The following is a 25,260-nucleotide window of genomic DNA, read 5'->3' on the forward strand; positions in this document are numbered from 1 at the left end:
ATCACAGACTGGTCAAACAAGTGGAACATGTCTTTCAATCCTGACAAATCTCACACTCTTACTATGTCTCTCCGAAAAGATCGACTGGACAACCCTCCCATCTACTTTCTCAACAATCCTCTCCAAGAAGTTCTGTCGCTCAAGCTTTTGGGTCTCACTATCTGCCATGATCTTTCTTGGGAAAGCCACATTTCCAAGCTGGCCTCCAAAGCCAGTCGCCGACTGGGCATCCTCCGTCGTGCGAAGTCCTTCCTAGGCACACCTGAGCTCCTCACCACATACAAGGCTTTCATCCGCAGCTCAATGGAATACTGTTCTCCCCTATGGGCTGGTGCTCCTGCCTCACACCTAGCTCGGCTTCACGCTGTTGAATCCAAAGCTTTCAGAATCATTGGAATCTCCCGCGATGAAGCTATCTCTGAGGGCCTTTCACTCACTCACCGCAGGCAGGTAGGTGGTCTTTCTGTCTTCTACCGACTCCTCTCCGGCCTTGCTCCCCCAGCTCTCTCTGTGCTCTGTCCCCCAAATATTCCTACAGGTCGCACAAGATCTGCCAGCAACCCTCTGATGGTTAAACTGCCGAAATCTCGGCTCTCTGCTCACCTTCACTCTTTCATTCCTCTTTTCTCCCGCCTCTGGAACAAACTCCCACACTCCCTTCAATCCCACTCCTCCCTCCAGGTCTTTAAAACAGCTGTTCACCACCATCTCTTATCTTCCCCCATCCAAAACCTTGATCTTTTCTACCCCCACTAATTCACCCCAGATCCACCTTGTTTGAAATTCCAACTTCTTTCCTGGAAGTCCTGGCAGTGTCGATATGTTTTATACCTCTCCCACCCCCCCCTTCCCATGCCTCCCCCCCAAAGCCCTCTCCCTCCCACAGATCTCTCGATGTCTCCATATCTCTCGGTCCCTGCTCTTAAATGTTGTGTTTGTGTCCTTCCCCCTCTCTCCCCATCTTGTCTACCGCTCCCGATGTTATTTGTTTTATGTGTCGGTTTGTCTGTTTGTCTTTCTGTGTGATTAATGTTCGCTCTTTCACGAGCCTCGATCTTGTATACAAAAAAAAAAAAAAAAAAATGTGAAAAAGATCAAGGGGTGTGAATACTTTCTGAAGGCACTGTATATCTTCCAGCTGCAGTTTTGGCTGTGCCCGAGCTCAACGGCATAGAGCTTGAAGCTAATTATTATGCACAGTGCCAATTACCATTCCAGGAAACAAGTCCACTGGTTTTCTAGTTGTTCAACCCTTTCCTTGGGGGAAAGCTAGGCCCAGCAGGGTTCGGGATTGTGTGGATCACATCCATTCCAAAAGACAACTATATTCGGGGTTTGAGTTGGAATCTCAACTGGAACTTTCACGCACTTTCAATCAATTTCAATCAACTAAATCAATTTCAGTCTCAACTTTCACGAGCCTCGATTCAGTATACAAAAACAAACAAACAAAAAAAACTCTTGGCTATATATACACAATATGGCAGCCTCAAAAGTGGGCATGTAAGAGCAGGTCCGGCCGAGCATAGCTGAAGAAAAGGGACCTCGGGAACTTGGGTAGAGATGTTGGAGTAACCATATTGCAATGCGTCAAAACTCAAAACCCAGCAGCAAGAACTTTGCTCCAAATTTACTATTTTGGAACCAAGCCTCGTGACTGTGGGTAGACTTTGGAGGAGGACATTGAAGAGGTCACCGTTCTGTTCTTTGGCCTAAAACAGAAAAAGAAAGAGTAAAGCTAAGGTTGGTGGAGGGATGGAGGAGGTGAGGGGTGGGTGGGGGTGGAGAGGGGAGGGGGGGGGGGGGAAGTCGAATTTTTTTTTTTTACAGCTAAAAACGTACTTCCGGTTTAAGCTGCGGTTGCCTTTGTTGCACATCGGATGCACTAAAAAGCTGATATCCGGCTCATTTCCGGCCGCCGCGTCCACCTGCAGCTCATCGGCTTCTGTGCACAACGCAGCCTCCAATGCGGCCTGCACCTTCGGCGCAACCGCGGGACCCGTCCAATCTTGAGTGGTACGGTGTGGTAGGTCCAGCTCTAGACACAAGATGTTCTCCCCCTGCCATGAAGGAATTCAGAATAACGACAAGACTAACGAACATCGACCAAATGATCATTCAGCAATCAACAATATCCAGGCTTGCCGACCCCTCGAGTCCAATCAGTAATACCGACGTACAAGAAGAATGATTTTCATAAGTTCAGTGCCTTTTTCAGCAAATGACCAACAATGTAACGTAATGATGTTTATAATAAATGTTTGCTCGTCACAACTTCACTTCACCAACAAGTTCCACAATTGATCTCAATGCAGGTGTAGTTCCGCATACCACAGGAACACCAGGATAAGGGTTTCTTAAATCACCTTGTGAGCATTTTCATTGTGAACCATAAATTTGAGGTTTCCTTTTTACCCATATAATTGAGTTTGAATCAAACCGATCAACACCGAAACCGATTGACTTCACCAAAACTGAAGAAACCGGTCGACTCCTGGTTTGGGGTTGCTCCATGTGTAGGCCACATCCGCAGCTGCTCCTTCCACCTCAATCAAAGCTGTTTTATTCCGAAGCACGTCGCGTTTTTCTGTTATATTTTCGCACTTGCGTTGCTGTTTGAGTTGTTGTCCAATTTTCCGTGTTAAATCGTACTTTGTTGTGCTATATTGTCAATTTCATTTTCATGTAGCCCAGGCCTACTCCTCAGATAACCGGGAGAAAAATTGCCTTGGTGTTAAGGTCGTTTCTTGTTCCGCTTCTCACTCCCACCACCTCCACCCCTCTCCCCCCACCTTTGTCCTTTCTGCCACTTAAACATTATCCGATTTCACCTCCTCGCTTCAAAGAAGTAAATAAAAACAAAAACAAAAAATCTCTTTTTCATGACAAAACATCATCTCATTCTGCCTCCTGCCTGTACTTCCTGTACCTGTACTCTCCCTTTTATCAATATCGATGAATGAACCTTCATTGCAGGAAATGCTTCTTCTTTTAAAAATGTTTCACTTTCCTTATTTCTCAGTCATGAGTACCCCACATGTTCTTCTTCACCATCGTGATCTATTCCTTTTCTTCTTCTTCTTTTTTGTATACAGAGTCGAATATGGTGGAAGAGCAAGAACACTGAACCGATCTTCTCCGTGCCTTCAACAAAAATTACTTCCAGCCATTCCAAGAATTTTCTATCCAAATGTGAAATCTGGGAATCTTGAATAGTCCAGTTTGCAACGGTTGTCCACTCACGACAATCAAATCCCCTTCACGTTCTCTGATGGTGTCAAACCCCTCTGTATCATTACCCTCCCCTACATCTCCCACGTCCTTCCAACCCCACCCCTTCGCTGTGTCCCCCTCTTCAGCACACTCCACTTCATGTTCCCTCTTTCTGCATCCACCCTCCCCAGGCCCCCTCTAAACTCCCCAAACCCTAGTCCTGCCTCTCCGTTTCCCCCTCATCCTGCCCCCTCCCACATCCTGCCCCATCCCACACCCTCCCAGCGAACCCCTCTCACACTCGCTCCCAACCCACCCCATCCCCTCCCAGATTACCCCCATTCCAAACGCTCCCAATGCCTTCTCCCCCGTCCCTCACTGTATGAACCTCAAACATCCAAGGCCTTTGCTCCAACATGACAGATCTCTCAATCCAGGCCGCAGCTGATAAACCGGCCATAAGCTGTTTAACAGAATCCCTCCTGCCACAGAACGTCCCTGACTCCTTAGTGTCTCTCCCCAGCTAAGGTCTCCTTTTATTTGATAGGCCTGAACCCCACCCTGGCAGCAGAGTGGCACTTCGCATTAATAACTCAATTTCTGCCTCACAATTGTCACCATGAAACTTGGCTGGATGGTGCTACCTCTCTCACCAGCCATGGCACTTCAGCAAAGGACTTCTGCGACTCCATGGGACCGACTCAACCTGTGAATTTACGACCCTGAATTCTCCCAACGTCAAATCCTCGCTTTTGGACTTGCTGTTGATTAACTTTCCTGCATACGTCTCCTGCTCTTCCTCTGCTCCGATTGGTTAATCTATTCATATGCTTGTGAAAGTCAACATCTCTGGCTATTCTGTCAAATTTGACATTCTCTTCAATCTCATTCGTTTCTCCAGGTCTTCTAGACAGCTGTTCACCACCATCTCAGATGATCCCAATCCAAAACCATGATCTTTTCTACCCCCAATTAAGTTCTCCCACACCTCTCTGCAATTTCCATTTTTTCCTTCGTGAGAGTTTGCTTCTGTATCCATCTTGCGTAGCCCATGCAGCCTCCTCTACTCCTCTTTCCTTCTCACATCCCTTTTGTCCTTATTTGTCCAAATCTCCTCTATTTTATCCTTCAACCCTGGTGTTGGCGTTTCCCCCTTCTTTCTACTGTTCCTTTTGTTATGTTGTGTCCCGATCAGTTCAGTGTCCGAACTGTTCCATGAGCCTCGATTTTGTATGCAAAAATAAACAAACTAAATAAATAAACAAAACCTCTCCGAATTCCTGCTACAACATCAGATTTCCAAAAATTTGTGGGCTCATGTGTACCTCCAGAATTTCAGCGATTTGCACAAAATTCATGGACAATCTGTAAAGGTAGGCATGTCTGTGGATACAAAATAGGAGTTTTATCCTTGTTTTATCTTGTCATACATCCATCCACGAATCAATGCGTACCTTAATCCACTTGTGGCATGGCGATGCACTCACAGCTTAGATCAATGACAACTTTGGTGGATGAAGCAATCATAACGTGATTTTTTTAATGTTCATAGGTTAATGCAAATATGACAGTCACAGTCCAATGACACATGCTTCAGATTCAATGCCTTTCATCTACAACATAAGGATGGTCGTTTATAGTTCGATCTGATTTTCTGTAATAACAAAAAGCAAGTACTCCAGTATTTCTAGCAGCGAGCGAGCCACTAAGCTATCCTACTGGCTCTAACTGATTAGCAAATATGGTAAAGACAATGAAGAAATGAAACTATGAAGAATCATTAAGGCATGGAATCAAACCTTTAAAAGGGGTCCAAATCACTGAACCTTACCAATAACGTTCTGCACAACGCAGCATTGGCTGAGGGCACGGCTGTGCCGCTGATGCAATGCCCTCTGCTGTTTAGGGCAGGAATTTGAAAATTGGCCTTGGTGCCGGCTATAGCTCACCTACTCTTGGCGAAGGACGCCAAGGGATATTTAACATCCACCATCGAATGCTAGCAGACGGGACGCCCAGTTTCACGTCCACCCGAGGGACGACACACAAATTGATAAATCACCATGACTGTAAAACACCGGAATGACAGTTTATAGCTGGGTCGGGATTCAAACCCAGGCTCGACAGCTTAGAGGCGAGGGTGCTTACCTCTTGGCCATCCCGTCCATTCCCTTATAAAGCATAATGATTCCGTCCCAAAGAGAAATACAAAGAGGAAATTTGTGCAATCATGCATCATTTTGAAGATTCCAAAATGGCAGGTAGCCTCTCACCCGGTGCCGGAAGTTTGTTCCATTCATGTACGATTCCAAAGCAGCCTGGGTGATGGGTCGCCGATGGCCGACAGCTGAGTTAGGCCGTGGAAGCCGTTCCTGTGCCCTGATCATAAGAGGGATGAAAAGAATATTGTATTGTAGGTTCTGTAATTGCTTCTGATCTTTTACCTTTGCATTACCTCCTCTCTGAAAACCATAATTCTGTAAATATAGCAAACAACACCAGCAAAGTGGGATTAGGATTAACTGGGATACCTGAAGATAGGGCAGTGCGAAGCCGGGGGAAAGAGAGGGGCAGTTTGGGAGGGGGTGAGTTAACGAGGTTCGATTTGAAATCAAAGAAACTGGGGGAGAGAGAGACAGAGACAGAGAGACAGAGAGACAGAGAGAGAGAGACACAGAGATAGAGATAGAGATAGAGATAGAGATAGAGAGAGAGAGAGATAGAGATAGAGATAGAGATAGAGATAGAGATAGAGAGAGAGAGAGATAGAGATAGAGATAGAGAGAGAGAGAGAGAGAGAGACACAGAGATAGAGATAGAGAGAGAGAGACACAGAGATAGAGATAGAGACAGAGAATCTCGTTTTACCCCTGTAATCGAATCAATGCTTGCATCGTCCACTGGTCCTCCTCTTCTTCGAAAACAACACGGCTTTTAATCTTCTGTTTCTCCTCGGGAGGCAGAAAGTTCTCGATGATCAGGTACCTGATGGGAAGCGCAGAAGCAGCAAAGAGTGCAAAAGTGTCAAGTACGGTCAAAAGTGAAGCAGGGGTCAAAATTATAATGGACTATATGGCAGGTCTCGTTAAGATCAATATTGTAGGAAAAACGACGACTACTTCTTATTCTTCTTCGACAGCCCCAATAGTTCCCAATTTCTTGCAGGGTCAGCTGGTGAACGTTTATTTTATGGGCTGCCTTTCACTAACCGGCTTGCCAGGCCTGGCGTTCCGACTGCGGAAAGAACTTTTAATTTGTTTGTGGTGCCGGCGATAACTCGCCCACCCTTCATTAAATACACCGTGGGATCCTTAATATCCAACAGCTACCAGTGCTGGTCGACGGGTCCTCCAGCATAATGTCCATCTGAAGGATAGCACACACCGATGCATTCATTGCCCTGCATGCGGAACACCAGGGTGACAGTTTATACCTGGGTCCAGATTAGAACCCAGGCTGGACAGGTCAAAGGGGAGTACACATACATTTGAGCTATCATGACAGATCTAAAAACAACAGCAAAGAAAGACAGATTCCAATAAACCTGTGCCTTTTGGTTGAGGCTAAAAATACGAATAATAAAAAAATATATAAATAAACAGTTATCAAACTTTTTTTGCAATTATGTTCTCAAAATTCATCTTTAAATTGAAGCCACTTAAAGCTATGATTTTTCAAACTTGAAACTGAAAGCCGAACTGATGTATATTAGTTCATATATATATATATATATATATATATATATATATATAATCGTTAGATTAAATAAGACGCGGACGTAGCTTCAGGATGTCGATCTTTAATTGTCGACAAGCTTTCGACCAACAAAGGTCTTCTTCTGAGTCAGCCCCAAGTTCAACGGAATTGTATAGTTCAAGTCCCAAATTCAAGTCAGCCCATATACCATCAGACTTCCGTTGAACTTGGGGCTGACTCAGAAGAAGACCTTTGTTGGTCGAAAGCTTGTCGACAATTAAAGATCGACGTCCTGAAGCTACGTCCGCGTCTTATTTAATCTAACGATTATTTATTCAATACAAATGAGACGCCCTGCTCGTACTTTGGAGTTTCTACTATTTCTTACAGTTATATATATATATATATATATATATATATATATATATATATATATATATATATATATATATATATATATATATATATATATATCATCATATGTCGACTCTCATTAAACTATTCATCTTCGTGAGAGGCTACAGTACTGTATATCAATATCAAGGAGACTGAATAAAGCTGCATTCACACTTCAACAACAACTCCAGCAATTGTAGTTTTCCACCTGTTGTTGTTTCGTATGCAGCCTGTGGCTGTTTGCTGCATCATTACTCTGGAAGCACGTTTGTGCTGCTGATGCAGTGCCCCTATTACCAGTGAGCTGGTACTCAATTTGCCGACCTCGGAAGGATGGCAGGCTGAGTCAACCCCCCTGGCGTTAATTCAACGATCGACCGGGATTCAACACCAGGATCCGAGGATCCCAAGCCAGCACCCTAACCGCTAAGCCAACACCAGGCTGAGTCAACGCCCCTGTTCAACGATCGACCGGGATTCGAACTCAGGATTCTAGGATCCCAAGCCGCACCCTAACCGCTAAGCCAACACCAGGCTCATAGTTTCCCACCTGCAATCACCTTAGCCATCCCACATGACGCATATACCATCACCTTAGCCATCCCAGATGATGCATATACCATCACCTTAGCCATCCCAGATGACCCATATACTATCACCTCAGCCATCCCACGTGACCCATATACTATCACCTCAGCCATCCCACATGACTGATATACCATCACCTTAGCCATCCCAGATGACCCATATACCATCACCTTAGCCATTCAAACAAGACCCATATACCATCACCTTAGCCATCCCATGTGACTCATATACCACCACTTTAGCCATCTCAGATTACCCAAATACCATCACCTTAACCATCCCAAGTGACCCATATACCATCACCTTAGCCATCCCATATGACCCATATACCATCACCTTAGCCATCCCATATGACCCATATACCATCACCTTAGCCATCCCATATGACCCATATACCATCACCTTAGCCATCACAGATGACCCAATGACCCATATACCATCATCTTAGCCATCCCAGATGACCCATATACCATCACCTTAGCCATTCAAACAAGACCCATAATCCCATATACCATTACCTTAGCCATCCCACGTGACTCATATACCACCACTTTAGCCATCTCAGATTACCCAAATACCATCACCTTAACCATCCCAAGTGACCCATATACCATCATCTTAGCCATCCCATATGACATACTTCCTGTCACCTTGTTCCCATTCTTACAAGCCTCTATTTGTTTATTCGTAAGTTTTCCACTTCTTCTTCTTGGTTCCCTACGAATAGTTGCCCAAGTAATACTGGATGCTCAAATGTTAGAAGGTAGTGCCTTCACAAAAAGTCAGCATACTTCAGCTTGAGGTCTCTCGTTAGCTCATCCTGGGTCTGCTCCAGATCTTGACGCTCTCGGCTATGCTCTTCCTGGAGATCCTGCGTCTCAGACTTCACTGCCTGCAGCTTCGCAAATAGCTGTCAAAAGACGAGAAACGCAAAGGGTCGGCACAACAACACAACAATCCTCGTTTAGTTCAGCACACCAAATTAAACCAAGGGCTACATGCAAACAAGAATTGTGCTCAAAACGAGTTTCCAAACCTTTTTTAGTTTCTTGGTCTTGACATCAACTTCCTGCCGTAAGGAGGAGAAGGTGTCCCGAAGTTCGATCGTCTCCTCGTCCCGCAACTCCATTTGCTGCTTCATTTCTCGTTCGCGCCGTTTCTGTACACGAGTTCACCAGGCGGCATCGTCTGTCACCTTCGTGCTTCATTTCTTCGGCAGCTCATTGAGCGCACGTGCTTTCACGCACCTAACTTCCACCTCGGAAGGAAATGTACAACCAACAACATTGATCGACTACTGACCTGACGTAACACCTGCTTCGTTCAAATTCTATAGGAGTACGAATTAGCAATGGGTGGTATCAAGCAGCCCATTTATTTATTTATTTATTTATTTATTTTGCAGCACAGTTTTTTTGTTTGTTTGTTTTTGTATACTGAATCGAGGCTCGTGAAAGAGCTAACATTTATTTCACAAACAAATCAACCAGACAAACAAAATATACAAAAAGAGGGAGCGGAAGACAAGATGGGGAGAGAAGGGGAAGCACACAACCACAACATTTGAGAGCAGGGAGAAGTGTGGGAGGGAGAGGGCTTGGGGGCAGGAGGCGTGGGAAGGGGAGGGGGGGGGGGATTGCTTGAGGAGGGCGAAGTTTGCATCATTGCTTGAGGAGGGCGAGGGAAAACGGTGCTGCTGACGCAGTGCCCTCTGCAGGTTAGAGCAGTATTTGTAATTTGCTCACTGTGCTGGTGATGGCTCGCTGACTGATCGCGAAGGTTGGTTACCATGGAATCTTTAACGCCCACAAACTAGTGCGAGCAGACAGGATGCATAGTTTAACATCACATGGCACGCAGTGATGCCTCGTCAGGCCTGTGAGGCACCAGGATGATGGTCGGGCCTGTGAAGCACCAAGCAACTGTGAACCCAGGCTAGACAGCTCGCAGGCAAGTGTGCATATCTCCAGGGCCTCGGCTATCCCACCAACCTCAGACAATCTATAAAGATGCATTGCATTATGCAGACCTGCCTATCTTTATGGAACGTCCGTAACTTTATATGAGAGGTCTGCATTGTTGCGAGGATGATTCTTAGTGGGGTAAAACTGCTCAGCATAGTATTGTTATCTACTTAATATTTGTTTTGAATAAGCATGAATGAATGAATGATCGTTTTAAGGCCATTTTCCCCGCTAGAGCGGGGGTTAGCCTTGCGGGCCCCATGACAATCATGGTTCCCTGTTTCAGGCAATGTTTTTATGGCCGGATGCCCTTCCTGACGCCAACCCTTGGTCGCCTCTTACGATGCGCAGGGATACGGTGTACCTATTCTAAACCGGGGTACACACCGGGATCATTCATCCCAGCAAGCTGGTACTCAAGTTTCCGACCTCGGAAGGATGACAGGCTGAGTCAACCCCCCTGGCGTTAATTCAGCGATCGACCGGGATTCGAACCCAGGATCCTAGGATCCCAAGCCGGCACCCTAACCGCTAAGCCAACACCAGGCTGATATATATATATATCCAATGTTTGCCAGCATCTTTGTAATTCATACGAAATTACATTAATGTCTCCACCCCATATGTGGCTTCCGAACAAGCTCCAATATGAGCTGTTAGTCAATACAAATAAATATAAATAAATACACCACTTGGAAGTGCTAAGGATCAGTGGTTTAGGTGCAGAAAGGAAAGAACCATGGTCAGATTGAAATAATAGGAAAGGTGCAATAGAATGAGTCGAAACAGCAACAAAAGATTTACCTTGGATTTAAGCCAACGCCAGGCTTGTTTTGAATAAGCATAACGTAATCAATTGTGAGGTTAGATTTGTGTTCCTATAACGTGCATATAAATGGTCATTTTCCTTGCCCTTCTGTTGTTCTACCCCCCACATCTAACCTCTGGCTGTGTGTTTTTATGTTCTTTACCTCTGTTTAAAAGTTTTTTTCAAAAACGCATACAAGAGCCTTGAAGCTCAAGAAGCACAAGAGAATGCACAGGGTTGTGTGTGTGAGAGCAACCACACACAGCTCTGAACTTGTCAATAAATTACAACAACTAGTCAGACGTATGTTAGCACAGGGGGCTGCAGTTGGTGGATTAAAACAAGTTTTCTTTAAAATCACAAAACGACACCAAATCGAATTAGTAAAATACAATACGAATAGTAAAAATATTATTCATGAGATCTTTATGTAAATACAGTACAATATGATAATTAAATATACTACAAATCGATGTTGCTAGGAATCAGTGGTTGCTAGGATATGGCAGCATGCAAAAAACCGTTATAGGTGACAGTTTGGACATTCGAAATACAGTTTGATCCAGAGGTAGGTGGTGTGGTCGTGCTGGTTGGTAGATGTGGTTTATTTAAGGTAAGATGTGCATGATTTAATGATATCATATTATCGAGTGTGTAAGGAAAGTTATGAATATATGATAACACATTAAATCCTATTTCAAGTAAAGTTGGAATAAGTGATGTTGCATTGATGGGTTGACTGACTGCCTGGACGCAACTGGGGTTGTGGATCTACTGATGTACCATCTATTGATGTGGATCCATGATCGAGGTTGTGGATCCGCCGTTTGGAGAGGTCCTGGGCTGAAAGGATCGAAACCTCGAGGAATAAAGGATCAAAACCTCGAGGGAAAAAAAAAGAAAAAGAAAAAAAAAAGAACGATGCCCAGCTGATGATCCGTGCAGTCGGGCAACTAGTCAATTGCTTACAGGTTCTTGCTTTAGGTAGAGAAACTATGTTTTGAGGTTTATGATTTAAATAAAGTTGAATATGGGATGTTGTGAAATTAACATCATTTACAACAATCCTTTAAATTATTTATATTTAAGTTTAGCAACAACCAAAACTGTACAATTAATTAAATGCATTTTAAAATAAGAATTGAAAAAGAGAAATAAGAATTGAAAATCATAAGAGATAGAATTGTGAGAAACAAAAATAGAAAAACACGGTGTGTGTGTGTGTGTGTATATATATATATATATATGTGTGTGTGTGTGTGTGTGTGTGTGTGTGTGTGTGTGTGTGTGTGTGTGTGTGTGTGTGTGTGTGTGTTGGCAAGGCAGACCTGCTCTCGACATCATTTTGTATACGTCATGTGATTGGACGGGCATGGAATAACTGTTATGGTTTGTGGCTTTTGATTTGACCCACGCGGGTGTTAACGCCTAAGTGTGTAGAGCTTTTATCTGCCGAGTACGGAGAGGCTTTTATGGCCCAATTGTGCAGAGCTTTTGACTCCCGAGTGTGAAGAGCTTTTGACTCCCGAGTGTGCAGAGCTTTTGACTCCCGAGTGTGCAGAGCTTTTGACTCCCGAGTGTGCAGAGCTTTTGACTCCCGAGTGTGCAGAGCTTTTGACTCCCGAGTGTGCAGAGCTTTTGACTCCCGAGTGTGCAGAGCTTTTGACTCCCGAGTGTGCAGAGCTTTTGACTCCCGAGTGTGCAGAGCTTTTGGCTCCCGAGTGTGCAGAGCTTTTGGCTCCCGAGTGTGCAGAGCTTTTGGCTCCCGAGTGTGCAGAGCTTTTGGCTCCCGAGTGTGCAGAGCTTTTGGCTCCCGAGTGTGCAGAGCTTTTGGCTCCCGAGTGTGCAGAGCTTTTGGCTCGCGAGTGTGCAGAGCTTTTGACTCCCGAGTGTGCAGAGCTTTTGACTCCCGAGTGTGCAGAGCTTTTGACTCCCGAGTGTGCAGAGCTTTTGACTCCCGAGTGTGCAGAGCTTTTGACTCCCGAGTGTGCAGAGCTTTTGACTCCCGAGTGTGCAGAGCTTTTGACTCCCGAGTGTGCAGAGCTTTTGACTCCCGAGTGTGCAGAGCTTTTGACTCCCGAGTGTGCAGAGCTTTTGACTCCCGAGTGTGCAGAGCTTTTGACTCCCGAGTGTGCAGAGCTTTTGACTCCCGAGTGTGCAGAGCTTTTGACTCCCGAGTGTGCAGAGCTTTTGACTCCCGAGTGTGCAGAGCTTTTGATTCCCGAGTGTGCAGAGCTTTTGACTCCCGAGTGTGCAGAGCTTTTGACTCCCGAGTGTGCAGAGCTTTTGACTCCCGAGTGTGCAGAGCTTTTAACCACAGAGGCATATAACGCCCGGGTGCGCATAGGCATTTAACGCCCGGGTGCGCTTAAGCATTTAACGCCCGGGTGCGCATAGGCATTTAACGCCCGGGTGCGCATAGGCATTTAACGCCCGGGTGCGCATAGGCATTTAACGCCCGGGTGCGCATAGGCATTTAACGCCCGGGTGCACATAGGCATTTACCACCCGGGTGCGCATAGGCATTTAACGCCTGGGTGCGCATAGGCAGTTAACGCCCGGGTGCGCATAGGCATTTAACGCCCGGGTGTGCATAGGCATTTAATGACCGAGTGCGCATAGGCATTTAATGACCGAGTGCACATCGGCATTTAACGCCAAAGTGTGCAGAGCTTTTAACGCCTGATTAATGCGAGCAATAATGCCAAGAAAGAGCCCACCGGAAAAACAAGAAGGTTGCGCTCTGAAGAGAAAATACTGGGTTTCATTTTTCCAATGGTCTAGGGTGAGATTCACTTCCTCTTTGTCCAATATGGCTGCCAGACCTTGTGAGCGATGACATCATAAATTTATATTCTCCAATATAATTGTTGCATCAATCACACTCAGCGTTGTCACTGTCGAATAATGACGTCATAATTACGGCACCAATGACGTCATCGTTAACAACACCTATTCACCATTCACCATACTAGGGCATGCCCGTACTATATATATATCTAAAATTATATCCCCCCCCTCTATTTACATGAAATGGTTTGGTCCAAAGCGAACGGCTTGCGAGTACGGTGACAATCCCCCCCCCCCCCCTCTATTTACATGAAATGGTTTGGTCCAAAGCGAACGGCTTGCGAGTACGGTGACAATCCCCCCCCTCTATTTACATGAAATGGTTTGGTCCAAAGCGAACGGCTTGCGGAGTTTGGTAAAGAAATCGCCATAACGTGCACAAACGCGCAGGAAAGCGAAAGAATCGCAAATTAGTTTTAATTAGTTTTAAAACATAGTTTAACGCCAACATAGCGGCAACATAGTTTGCCAACGTGAAATAAATGAATACGCTCTCAAATGTGCCGTCCGAGGCAGAGTCTGTTCGGCACGTTCGGCACACGTGATAGCTCGCTGCTCTCTGATTGGTTGAATCGTTTTTTGGACATAGCTCGGTAACTACTTGTCCGATTAATATGAAACCTTGAAAAGGCACATCCTCGGGTCCCCAGCAATATACCTGGCAAGTTTCAAGTATATCGAACCCGTGGTTGTCGAGAAACAGCGGTCACAGACATACAGACATACATACATACATACATACATACATACATACATACACACAGAGATTACTGGAATTATAGATAGATGAAGTTCTTTACAATGAGCCACGTTTCTATTTTTTTTTCCTTGGAGCGGTTTTAGAGATACAGAGGTGCAACGTTTTTTGGTTTTTCCAAGATGGCGCCTGTACCACATGACCCATGACGTCATGATTATCATTAAAATATTCTAGAGGAGGCGCACCTATGGTGAAAATTTTGTGTCCATTAGACCAACAGTTGCTGAGAGAAAAAAATTCATAAGGATCGGATAAGTGTTGTACTTGTCAAATTATGACGTCATAACGAAGGCACCGATGACATCATCATCAACATATTCCCCATGGGGAGTTGACAATGAGCCTTGTTTAAATTATTTCCATTGAGCGGTTTGGGAGATCGAGGTGTAACATTCTTCCAAGATAGCGTCTGTACCACGTGCACGTGACCTATGATGTCATAATGATGAACAAAATAATTATACAGGCAGTGGCACCCCTATGGTAAAATTTAGTGTCAATCGAACCAACGTTTGTCGAGAAAATGAATTTTAAAAATGCAGACACGTACTGCACACGTACACACGTACGCACCCGAATGCTTAACCCTGTTTTCGCTTCGCGAGCAGAGGGTAACAAGAAAAGGTGTGACAAGGTGCTTCCTGTTATAGCTGAGGATTTGAATTGTCAGGATTCATACCACAGACGTTATAAGAGGAGAGTTAGGATGGGAGTAAGGTAGACGTCCTTCACTGAGAAAGTAGTTAATGCTTAGAATGGTCTCTCCTTGGAAAGGTAGTGGCTACAGAAAACGTAGGCAGGTTTAAACTGGAATTAAACAAGTACCTGGAATAATTGTGGGTAGATGGAGTCGATAGATATTGGCAGGACTGGTTGGTAGCTCAGGTATGGATGGGTGATTGTATACATGTGTAGCGATTGTGATGTCCGTGACAGGGTCTCGTCAAAAGGTGAAGCTGCTGCGAGTGTTTGTTCATGCCTCACCTTACAACGGTCTATATCCGTCCTGCCCCCCCCCCCCCCGAAAATATTTTGCTGATGTCCCTGTACCTACCCTACTGTTGGCCCCTCCTCCCTCGCCCCAAGCAGTAAAATTAAGTAAATAAATGGATAGATTGCATTTATGTGTTGATAAAGCACAAACATGGTGGACCAGATGGTCTCCTCCTCTGTCCAAACTCCTTGTATCCATTGGTGGACACAAGTAGATGACACCGATAAGGATCCCTCATCTGTACAATAAATTTGTACAACTTGAATCATTCTTGAATCTTACTCGCCGATTTCTGAACTTGACTTTCTATCAAAGCAATCCCCGATTAAACATGCAGTGACGACCACTCACAAAATGCTGACTCATGTAGTTGCCAACATCAAACCTCAACATGTGCAGTACAACGTAGAGCATTTATGAGGGTTATGTCTATGGGTGAAACGAAAACAAAATGTAAAAAAGGGAAAATGGAAATATTGCACCTGCTCTGCGATCTCCTGCCGCTTCTGCTGAAGCATCTTCTGTTGCTCGTTTGTCCGATCCAAGATATTCTTCCCACCCATCAGAAGTTTGCTCTCCATCGCCTGTAAACGGCACACCAATAGTAGGTCAGGATGCATTTAAAAGGATCTGAGTTTTAAGCGCCAAATGGTCGGAGTGCAACTGCTCCTTTGTGTTGTTCTCGACAACCACAATGTTAGGCCAGAAATTAATTTCTCAGGTTCAGCAGATCTTCCACTAGAAAACAAATGTTCACTTTCCCAGGTTGTTTGCGAGTCACATGGGCACGGCTGACTTTGGCTATGGAGGGCAACCATGATGCCAGGATGTGCCAAGGCCCAAAGAGCTGCGATCCATTATAAGCTTGTTTGGAAGGTTAATCAATATCAGCGTAAGAGCAAAATCTACCAACAGAGGAGTCGACTGTAAATCCGTATTCACAACAGCAAGGGAGTAAAGGGACACCTGCCATGCTGGGTTGCGTTAAGGGGAGAGGGAGAGGGTGTAAAACAAATAGGCAGCCACGGCCAGGAGGTGTAGAGGGACAACCAGGGGGTGCTTCTACCGACTCCTCTCTGGCCTTGCCCCCCCAGCTCTCTCTGGGCTCTGTCCCGCAAATATTCCTACAGGTCGCACAAGATCTGCCTGCAACCCTCTTATGGTTAAACTGCCAAAATCAAGACTCTCTGCTCACCTTCACTCCTTCATTCCTCTCTTCTCCCGCCTCTGGAACAAACTCCCTCACTCTCTTCAATCCCACTCCACCCTCCAGGTCTTTATAACAGCTGTTCACCACCATCTCTTATCTTCCCCCATCCAAAACCTTGATCTTTTCTACCCCCGCTAATTTCACCCCAATTCCACTTTTTTGAAATACCAACTTCTGTCCTGGAAGTCCTTGGTGTCCTTGTGTTTTATACTTCTCCCTCCACCCCCCCCCCCTTCCCACGCCTCCTCCCCCCAAGCCCTCTCCCTTCCACACATCTCCCTGCTCTCAAATGTTGTGTTTGTGTGCTTCCCCTTCTCTCCCCATCTTGTTTTCCGCTCCCTCTTTTTGTGTGTTTTGTTTGTCTGGTTGATTTGTTTGTGAAGTAAATGTTAGCTCTTTCACGAGCCTCGATTCAGTATACAAAAAAAACAAAAACAAAAAAACTGTCATGCAGGGTTATCATCTCCGAGTCACATGAAATGCACCAGAGAGTTTGGAAGGTTGGTGAGACCAATCGCAGGCAGGTATGTTCCTCTCAGACCGTAGGCAGATCTGGAGGCCTCTGTCTTTTACCGTTTCTCCTCCGATCTAGCTCCCTCTGCTCTCTCAGCCCTCCAACCCTCAAGGATGCACACATTCTTCCAGTAACCCCCTCCTGCTTAAACTCCCAAAACCAAGGCTGACTTCACACCTGAACTCTTGTTCCTATTTTCTCCCAGATGTGGAATCGCCTTCCTGAAGCTGTTCCATGCTACTCTTCCCTCCAACGTTTCCACTGCTGACAATATTTTCCAAAAGTGTCACATATCTAAGTCTCACAAAAGAACAAGATCCCCAGCCGTAAAAGTAGACCAGGTGTTACGTCTCAAATATATTGGAGATCCCAACATGGCCAACAATGTGTACCTTGATCTTTGAGGCGAGACTGTCACGCGCACTCTGCTGGTGCCGCAGGTCATCCATCATGAGCTGCTTATCAGCAACAAGGCGTTCTCGTTCACTCGCCAACAGGCTATGGTCATTCATGATGGCCGCCTTTTCACGTTCCAGCTGTTCTCTCTTCTCGCGCAGCAAATCTTCTTCGTCTTTCTCATCACCCTGAGGGTGGAACATCACATGCCATTATGCGGTGTACATCGCAATGGGTATGATAATTCGTTAAAAGGCTGATAGATGATACAAGCAGACATGATGGTAACACAAATTACAGCATTTAAACCAGTGGTGGACAACCCATCCTCAGAGAGCACATCATGGACAACTAGTGTCCAGCTCCTCCATAAATAAAGAAAACTACCATAAACGCAAATGGTTATCCCATGTCCGCCAACATTGATTGCTAACAGACGATCCCATGGTGTCTTCTGGAGAATAAGCGAGTCATCGCCAGCTGAACAAATTCCAAATTCCTACAAGCTGCAGATCAAACCTGGCCAGATGGTTCTACAGAGACGAGCACGAACAGTTTCCCATGGCTGACCCCATAAAAGGTGGGAATAATTGCAATCGCTTGTAGATGTTAAAGATGTCAGTGGGTGGGCCTTTGAAAAATGTAGGCCATCATTGAATGACACCCTCACTGCCCTGTAGTTTCACTTAAAAGGAAATAAGAAACCACCCAGTATATCAGGGCTGGCATGATGGCCTCGAGGTAGAACCTAGCCTGGGTTAGAATCTCCATCAGGCTACAAACTGTCATCCTGGCGTAATACAGGCCGGACGGTTCAGTAATGTGTGTGTGCAGTTCCCCGGACGGACGTTTAACAGGGCGTCCTGTCTGCCGGGATTACTTGGTGGACGCTGAAGATCCCCACAGTGTCCTGTGCAAAGAGTAGGTGACCTAATGCAGGAACCCTGGAACGAATTCCAAATTCCTGCTGTAACCTATGAGGGCCATGGCATCAGAGGCACAGCCACACCCTCAGCCAATGATACCACCCTGTGATGAAAAAATTACCATACTTTAAAATATCTGGTCAAGAACATCCAAAAACTTCCCTAGTTTCTCGCACCTCCTCACTTTCTTCGCCATCATCGTCGATATCATCCTCACTGCCATTGCTTTCCTTCTGGTGTCGACGGTGCTTCTTCCGCCGGCGGCCTGGGGTGGTCGTTCGCCGCTCCAGCTGTTCCCGCAGCCTTGCGATCTCTTCCTGGAACTCTCGCAGAAGAGCGTCCTTTGGGTCTTCATTGATACGAGGCTTATTCTTGATGTTCTTGGCACGGTTGGCGTATCGTAACGTCGTCAACGATTCATCATAATTGTACGATGCAGGGCCAATATTGGCAACCATCACAGTCTTGGCGTTTCCACCCAACGAGTCCTGGAGAAGCCGCGTCAGTTTGGAGTCTCGATAAGGGACGTGCGAGCTTCTGCCGTCCACCAACGCCGAGATGACATTACCAAGGGCCGATAGCGACAGGTTGATCTTTGTGGCCTCCTTCAGTCGTTCGCCCTGAGCTCCAGATTTGGCCTGTCGTTCACTCCCAGCGAGATCGACCAAGTTCAGCTTACCGACACGAATGTGACCTTCAGCGTCAGGGGTGAGGTCACTGCATTCAACGGTCACAAGGAAGATGGCATGAGAGCGAGAGCTATGCTCGTTCATATTCGTCGCTCCAACCGATCGATTCTGGTTGCCAATGGTCATCACATGCTCAATCTCCCGGACGCTCTTCGTCACGAACGACGAGAGGTCTTTCACGTACACGCCCGTGTCAGGTCTCTCTTTGAGCTCCAGCCGATGACCCTGATCCTTGGCCAACAGATCTCGAATTTCCTCCTGGTAGATTTCCAGGTATGAGGCACGTACCAGGTATTGTTGATTCTGGGAGCGAGAAATGTGGGTGAAGATATGCTCAAAGGAGCTCGGGATGACCCCACGTTTCTCCGGGTCCATCCTGATGCCCTCCATGGTGTACGTCTTGCCGGTTCCAGTTTGTCCATACGCAAAGATCGTTCCGTTGAAGCCTTGCAAAACCGAGTCCACCAGTGGGCGGAAGGTCTCGTCGTACAAATCGGCCTGCCTGGAGGTCCAGTCATAGATCGAGTCAAACGTGAAGGTCCTCGGGGGCTCCGATGGGGCCCGTGTGTTTTTAATCAACACCTGGCCCAGCTTGACGTCCATGTCGACCACACGTGAGTAACCAGCCGCCTCCTCCTTGGGATCCAATGGACGGCAGCGGACCACGACCCTCACGGTCTCTGCACCACGTGCTCGGGACATGGTGACGATGAAGCGTGAGGCTGTCCGAAAGAGAAAGAAAAAGAGAAAAACAAATGACGACGACAGCGGACGATCGCAAAAGAGAGCTCAAAAAAATTCTAACACTTGTGGAAAGGATCTAAAGAATGACAAGCCAAGGGGGAAAGGGGAGAAAACATGGACATGCTGAGGAAAAATGTGAGACGGAAAGAGCGAGACAGAAACAACTTGCCCCACAGCGACTGGTTCCTCTTTAAATCTTCACCGGCTGCAAATAACGGTCTTTTCCAACCAGGCGAGCTCTTTTCAATTGCATTCACCGAGATCTGCGCGCCCCACAGAAGGAAAAACCACGGCCCATAACACGCTCCGTGTGCGCATGCGCTCAAAGGGGCGACGGTTGTTGCCGTGGCGACATATTGGGGTTCTTCCTCTTCGATTCAAATTTGCTCACCGTTGAATGAACGACTGGTTGACACAGCATTGTTACCTGCCGGGGGATCTTTTGGATTAGAAAATAAATTACCTTTTTATTCTCAACTGCAGTGGCAATTGTTAATCTCATTCAGCGGTATCTATTTATTACGTACGCAAAGGGAAGGAAGGGAAGAGGGAAGAAGTAGACTTGTCCGACAGGTAAGGAAGGATAAGGTCCGCCCTTTCGACCACCGAGGTATTATCGAGAATTGTGTGGACATTGTCCGAGGAGAGAACGAATCACGTACCTGCAATATGCAAATTGTGAGCCCAAAAGCAAAACCAAATTGAAGACCTTTTCATCAAGTACTCAAATTATAATTTAACCAAAGACTGAAAGAGAATAAGAGAAGAGTTTGGTGTAATGCATAATATTGTAGAAACGGTGCTCGAGTTGTTCAACCTTCCCACTGAAAAATGGGCGAAGTTTCAACCTCGTACTGAAAATCATGATGGTATAATGCGCAGTTGTAGCAACGGCGTCTCAAGTCGACAAACCGGTGAAACAACGTAGAATAGACGAAATTTATCAATATAAAGATTTTGATAGACAAGTGGGCCCGTTAATCCATTGGACAAAATTTTCATTGGTCTTCACAGCCTTGCTGTAGTGCTTGAGCATTAGCTTATTTTTCACGAAGTCCAAATGGGCTTGGGTTGGGGCAGGGATTATACATTCATCATTGTTATTGCTAAATGATACTAATAATGCTATTAATATTAATAGTATTAATTAATATACGCTCTGATACAATGTTATCATTGTTTTTGTTATTTATTTTGTAATTGAAATGCCATGCCATGGAAGGACCTGTTGAGCTGCTCAATACACCTTAAGATGGCGCTCGCTTAGAAACGTGAGCATTCTTCAGGATTGCTCGAAAAAAAACAAAAAAACATGACACTAAAATAGATCATTTATAGCAGATGAAAAGTAGTAATGTTATGGCACAAAAGGCAGTTATCTTCCAAGTGGACATACCAGGGGTGTGTTCCATTGGCAATCAACTTGTATAAGAGCGCTCAACAAGCGGCTTAAGGCCTCAAGCAAGCACTCCAACGAAACTGTTGAGAGGGAACGATTGGCTTTTCTAACGATGGCAAGCTGATCCAAAGTTTTACACTGATGTGAGGCCAAAAATAATTAAAAAGTGCGTACGTATTATTTCGACGTTCCCATTACGATTAAGGCTCACTCAGAAACGTTCACATTCGAATGGGGGCAAAACGTTTCAAGGTAACCAAAAACAACGACTCTATGGCGTGATTGGCTGGAAACAAAAACAGATAAATAGGACAATCCCAGGTCAAATTGGTTAATGGTTCAGAAAACATTGAAATTTTAGAAACATGAGAAAACAACAATCAACACCACAATGATGATACGTACCTTTGGATTTGGATTCAGAAGAATGATGAAAGCCAAACCAGTCAACAATTTTTAAGATTCCATTTTAAACATTAAAATTATAAAACTAGAAATTTGGCTTCTTTCTTATCCAATGAAATAAGCTTCTCAAGTTAGTAATCCGATACAAATATTGAAAACCTTTAACTGGGATGACGTCACCATTGCTTAGATTTTTTTTTCTACAACCAAATTATATGGTAATTGCACTTGGACATGGTTCATTCATGTCTTCTACCGACCGACTCCTCTCCAGCCTCGCTCCCCCAGCTCCATCTGTGCTCTGTCCCCCAAATATTCCTGCAGGTCGCACAAGATCTGCCTGCAACCCTCTTCTGGTTAAACTGCCAAAATCAAGACTTTTTTTTTTTTTTTTTTGTATACTGAATCGAGGCTCGTGAAAGAACTGCATCTGCATCATGAAAGAAAGATCTGCCTGCAACCCTCTTATGGTCAAACTGCCAAAATCAAGACTCTCTGCTCACCTTCACTCTTTCCTTCCCCTTTACTCCCACCTCTGGAACAAACTCCCTCACTCTCTTCAATCCCACTCCACCCTCCAGGTCTTTAAAACAGCTGTTCACCACCATCTCTTATCTTCCCCAATCCAAAACCTTGATCTTTTCTACCCCCGCTAATTCACCCCAGATCCACTTTTTTGAAATACTGACTTCTTTCCTGCAAGTCCTAGCAGTGTCCATGTGTTATTTTTTTGTTACCTCTCCCACCCTCCCCCCTCATTCCCATGCCTTCCCTCCCCCACAGATCTCCTGATGTCCCTGTTCTCTGCTGTTGTACTTGTGTGCTTCCCTCTCTCTCCCCATCTTGTCTCCTGCTCCCTTTATTGTATGTTTTGTGTCCGTTTTTTTTTTTTGTGATTAATGTTAGCTCTTTCACAAGCCTCGATCTTGTATACAAAAAAAATAAAAAAAATAAAAATTCAAATGAGGTGTTCCATCTATAAACCTCTGAAAGTTTGACGAAGATCCGTTCGGCCATCTCAGAAAAATAGTGACTCAGACAGAAACATCTCATAGCACAGATCTGAGGCATACAAGGGACCACAGTTAAATGCTGGGAATATTCCTTTATTCCAAGAAAGTGGAAAAAAACCCCAAAACAATTGACAGGCTGAGAAAAATTTCAGTTCTTATTAAACAATCTTCATTTCGCAGCACAAAAAAAAAAAAATTACAGGCACATGACCGGATCACCGCAAAATCATTGGTCGCCCATTGCCATATTTACTTCCAAATGGCGAAAGCATCAGATTCACTTAACCTCCTCAGAAGCCATCAGTTGGCAACGCGGGTACAAGGAGGAAAAGCTCAGTAGAGCAGTTCCTTCGGCTGATGGTTCTTCAGCATTGCTAATGCTTTCACAGATAAGTGAGGAGATCTTATTCCCAGTACACCTCAGGCATACCAGGCTTCGTTTTATGAAAAGGTACCGCCTCCATCAATTTGTAGAATAACACAGTTAATCAAATTAGACAATGCATCTAGAGTCCTGGAGCTGCCTTTATTCTTCATCCCGATCGTCCCTGCCCCATCATGGGTAGAACTTCTTGCTGGCATCCTTCGCGTGATCTTTGAGCAGCTGGCATGGAGAGAATGCTGCGCCGTACACCGTAGCGAAAGCTTCCATTCTGCCCAGGAGTTTCGCTGCTCCATAAGAGTCTACAAAACGGAATGGACCTGCAGGGTGCACACGCAGGTTGTTAAAATTGTCTGCTACAATATGACGCATCGTTAGTATGAGGACAACCTTGAGGAACGATGAAAGCGTTGAAAGATCATGAAGGGTTATTATGAAGCAAGGTGGACAAATACAAATTTGACTCGAAGATCATTTGGACTCTTTAATGCACGCATGAGTGCAAGCAGGTCCGCTCGCTTCGCACCCTCATAAAAAGACGACGTGCTCCACGTTAAATTACATCCCTATTTGACTGCTTGTTAAAACACAAGTGTGTAATGAGGCTGTAGTAGTTTTAGAACAGGGTGGGAAATCGAATATTTGAAGTATGGACAGATCGATAATGGCAAACGCACCTCCGAGACATGGCGGGAAGCCCAGGCCAAAAACGGCGGCCACGTCTCCATCGCTTGGCGAGTTCAGGATTCCCTCCTGCAGGCAGAGCACTGCCTCGTTCACAAAACGGCTCAAGAGGCGCAACTGGAGGTCCTCGTCTTGCGACCTTGTGCAAGTGAAGGGGTGCGGAACATAGAGCGGTGGATAGCTTAGAACATGGCAGTCATTGCGTATCCAATGCAAATTTAGTAAGAGCATGTGGTGAGAAATAGAGGTGAAGTGTCGAGTCGAAGAGCATGAAGCGAGTTGACCTTGAAGATGCAGCTCAATGCGAAGCTTACACATCAGCACGAGGCTTAACTTGGAACTGCTTGAAGATCTCCTCCGCACCCTGATTCACAGATCGCTTTCCCTTCTTTCCAGAGTAGACGAAGCAACCGCGTCCAGATTTCCTGCCTGTGGAGTACAGCGGTTATAACAAGTCAAACGCGGTGAGGTCGTCTCCTTCGGCACTTGCTTCAACGAGGCACTGGAAGATTTTTTTTTTTTTCAACAAATATAATATAACATTATATCCATGTAAAGCTTCTAAAAGAAAAAAAAATCAGTTTTCATTCGAGTCTAATAAACAACAAAAACAAGAAGGAGAATTGCTTTGCATTACATGTCCCCTACTGGTCCCAATATTTTGCAAAGTAAAGCCATAACAAATTTACTCAAACCTATTACCCATACTGAAGCCGCTTCAGTGGCACTGACGTTCTGCGAAGAGGATGGTATCTCATTGAGAGGGAGAGACAGAGACAGAGACAGAACTAAACATCCCCAGTTATTCCCAGCTTCTTGTGCGGTCAGCCGGGGAGCATATTCAGCAAGTCTTTCATGAACCGGCTGGGCCAGACCTGACGCTCGACTGAAAGTGACTTGGGCAGGAATTTGTAGCATGTTCAAGGTGCCGGCGATAACTCGCCGACTCTTCGAGAAAGACAAAGCGGGACATTTAACGTCCGCCAATGTCCAGTGCTGGTAGATGGGTCATCCGGCTTAACCTCGGTAGGGGGGGGGGGGGGGGCATGCACATCAATGCCTCTTCCTGGATACAAAACACTAAGTAGAAGAGATAAAACATCAGATACTTCCAACCCGAGTTATGATCTGCAATTGCATTTTCACAGGGCATGGGAGCTTTCACTTGTTGAATACTACAACAACAACAACAACAGGCATTTTAAGGCCATTTTCCCTGCTGGAGCTGGGGTTAGCCTTGCGGTCCCCATGACAATCTTCTCCATTTTGCACTATTTTCTGCATCTCTCCTTGTTAACCCCCTTGCCCGCATTTCTTCTTCCACCAACTCCATACAGGTTGCTTCTGACAAACCAGATGTGATCTGCTTAACAGAAACTTTCCTCCTTCATGATGTCTCTGATGCCTTGGTATCTCTCCCAGGTTACTCCCTCCTCCGGTATGATAGACCTGAGCCTCGTCCTGGAGGTGGGGTTGCTATCTTTATAAAAAAACTCTTCCTCACTCGCCCTCCACTGCCCTCTCTCCACCTCACCCCCAGGAATACCTTTGGCTTCAGCTTCCCCTTCGCTCCCACCTTTTGTTCATATGTGTGTTGTACCGTCCACCAAACAGTGATGACTCCATCTA

The 25,260-nt window shown here is 45.5% G+C and overlaps 2 protein-coding genes across 2 annotated transcripts in view; both read right to left on the reverse strand.

Annotated features, from left to right (window-relative positions):
* Positions 1-882: 882 nt before the first annotated feature.
* LOC137427671 (kinesin-like protein KIF3B) lies at positions 883-20,060 on the reverse strand. Its single transcript, XM_068117304.2, has 10 exons — positions 19,918-20,060; positions 18,492-19,726; positions 17,386-17,577; positions 15,752-15,853; positions 8,930-9,052; positions 8,685-8,803; positions 6,082-6,198; positions 5,487-5,592; positions 1,843-2,060; positions 883-1,712 (listed from the first exon to the last, which is right to left on the reverse strand). The coding sequence occupies exons 2-10, from the start codon at positions 19,704-19,706 to the stop codon at positions 1,634-1,636; spliced, it is 2,271 nt and encodes a 756-aa protein (XP_067973405.1). The 5' UTR covers positions 19,707-19,726; positions 19,918-20,060; the 3' UTR covers positions 883-1,633.
* Positions 20,061-22,642: 2,582 nt separating this feature from the next.
* The window catches only part of HADHA (hydroxyacyl-CoA dehydrogenase trifunctional multienzyme complex subunit alpha), a 47,827-nt gene continuing 45,209 nt past the window's right edge, over positions 22,643-25,260 (reverse strand). The window contains exons 18-20 of the mRNA XM_068117303.2: positions 23,946-24,060; positions 23,625-23,770; positions 22,643-23,267 (exon numbers count right to left, since the gene is read on the reverse strand). Of these exons, the coding sequence (XP_067973404.2) occupies positions 23,122-23,267; positions 23,625-23,770; positions 23,946-24,060 (407 nt within the window). The 3' untranslated portion in view covers positions 22,643-23,121. The remainder of the gene's footprint in view (positions 23,268-23,624; positions 23,771-23,945; positions 24,061-25,260) is intronic.

The sequence above is a fragment of the Myxine glutinosa genome, chromosome 5 (assembly GCF_964187855.1).
Source record: "Myxine glutinosa chromosome 5, kmMyxGlut1.1, whole genome shotgun sequence".
In the NCBI taxonomy this organism is placed as follows: Eukaryota; Metazoa; Chordata; class Myxini; order Myxiniformes; family Myxinidae; genus Myxine; species Myxine glutinosa.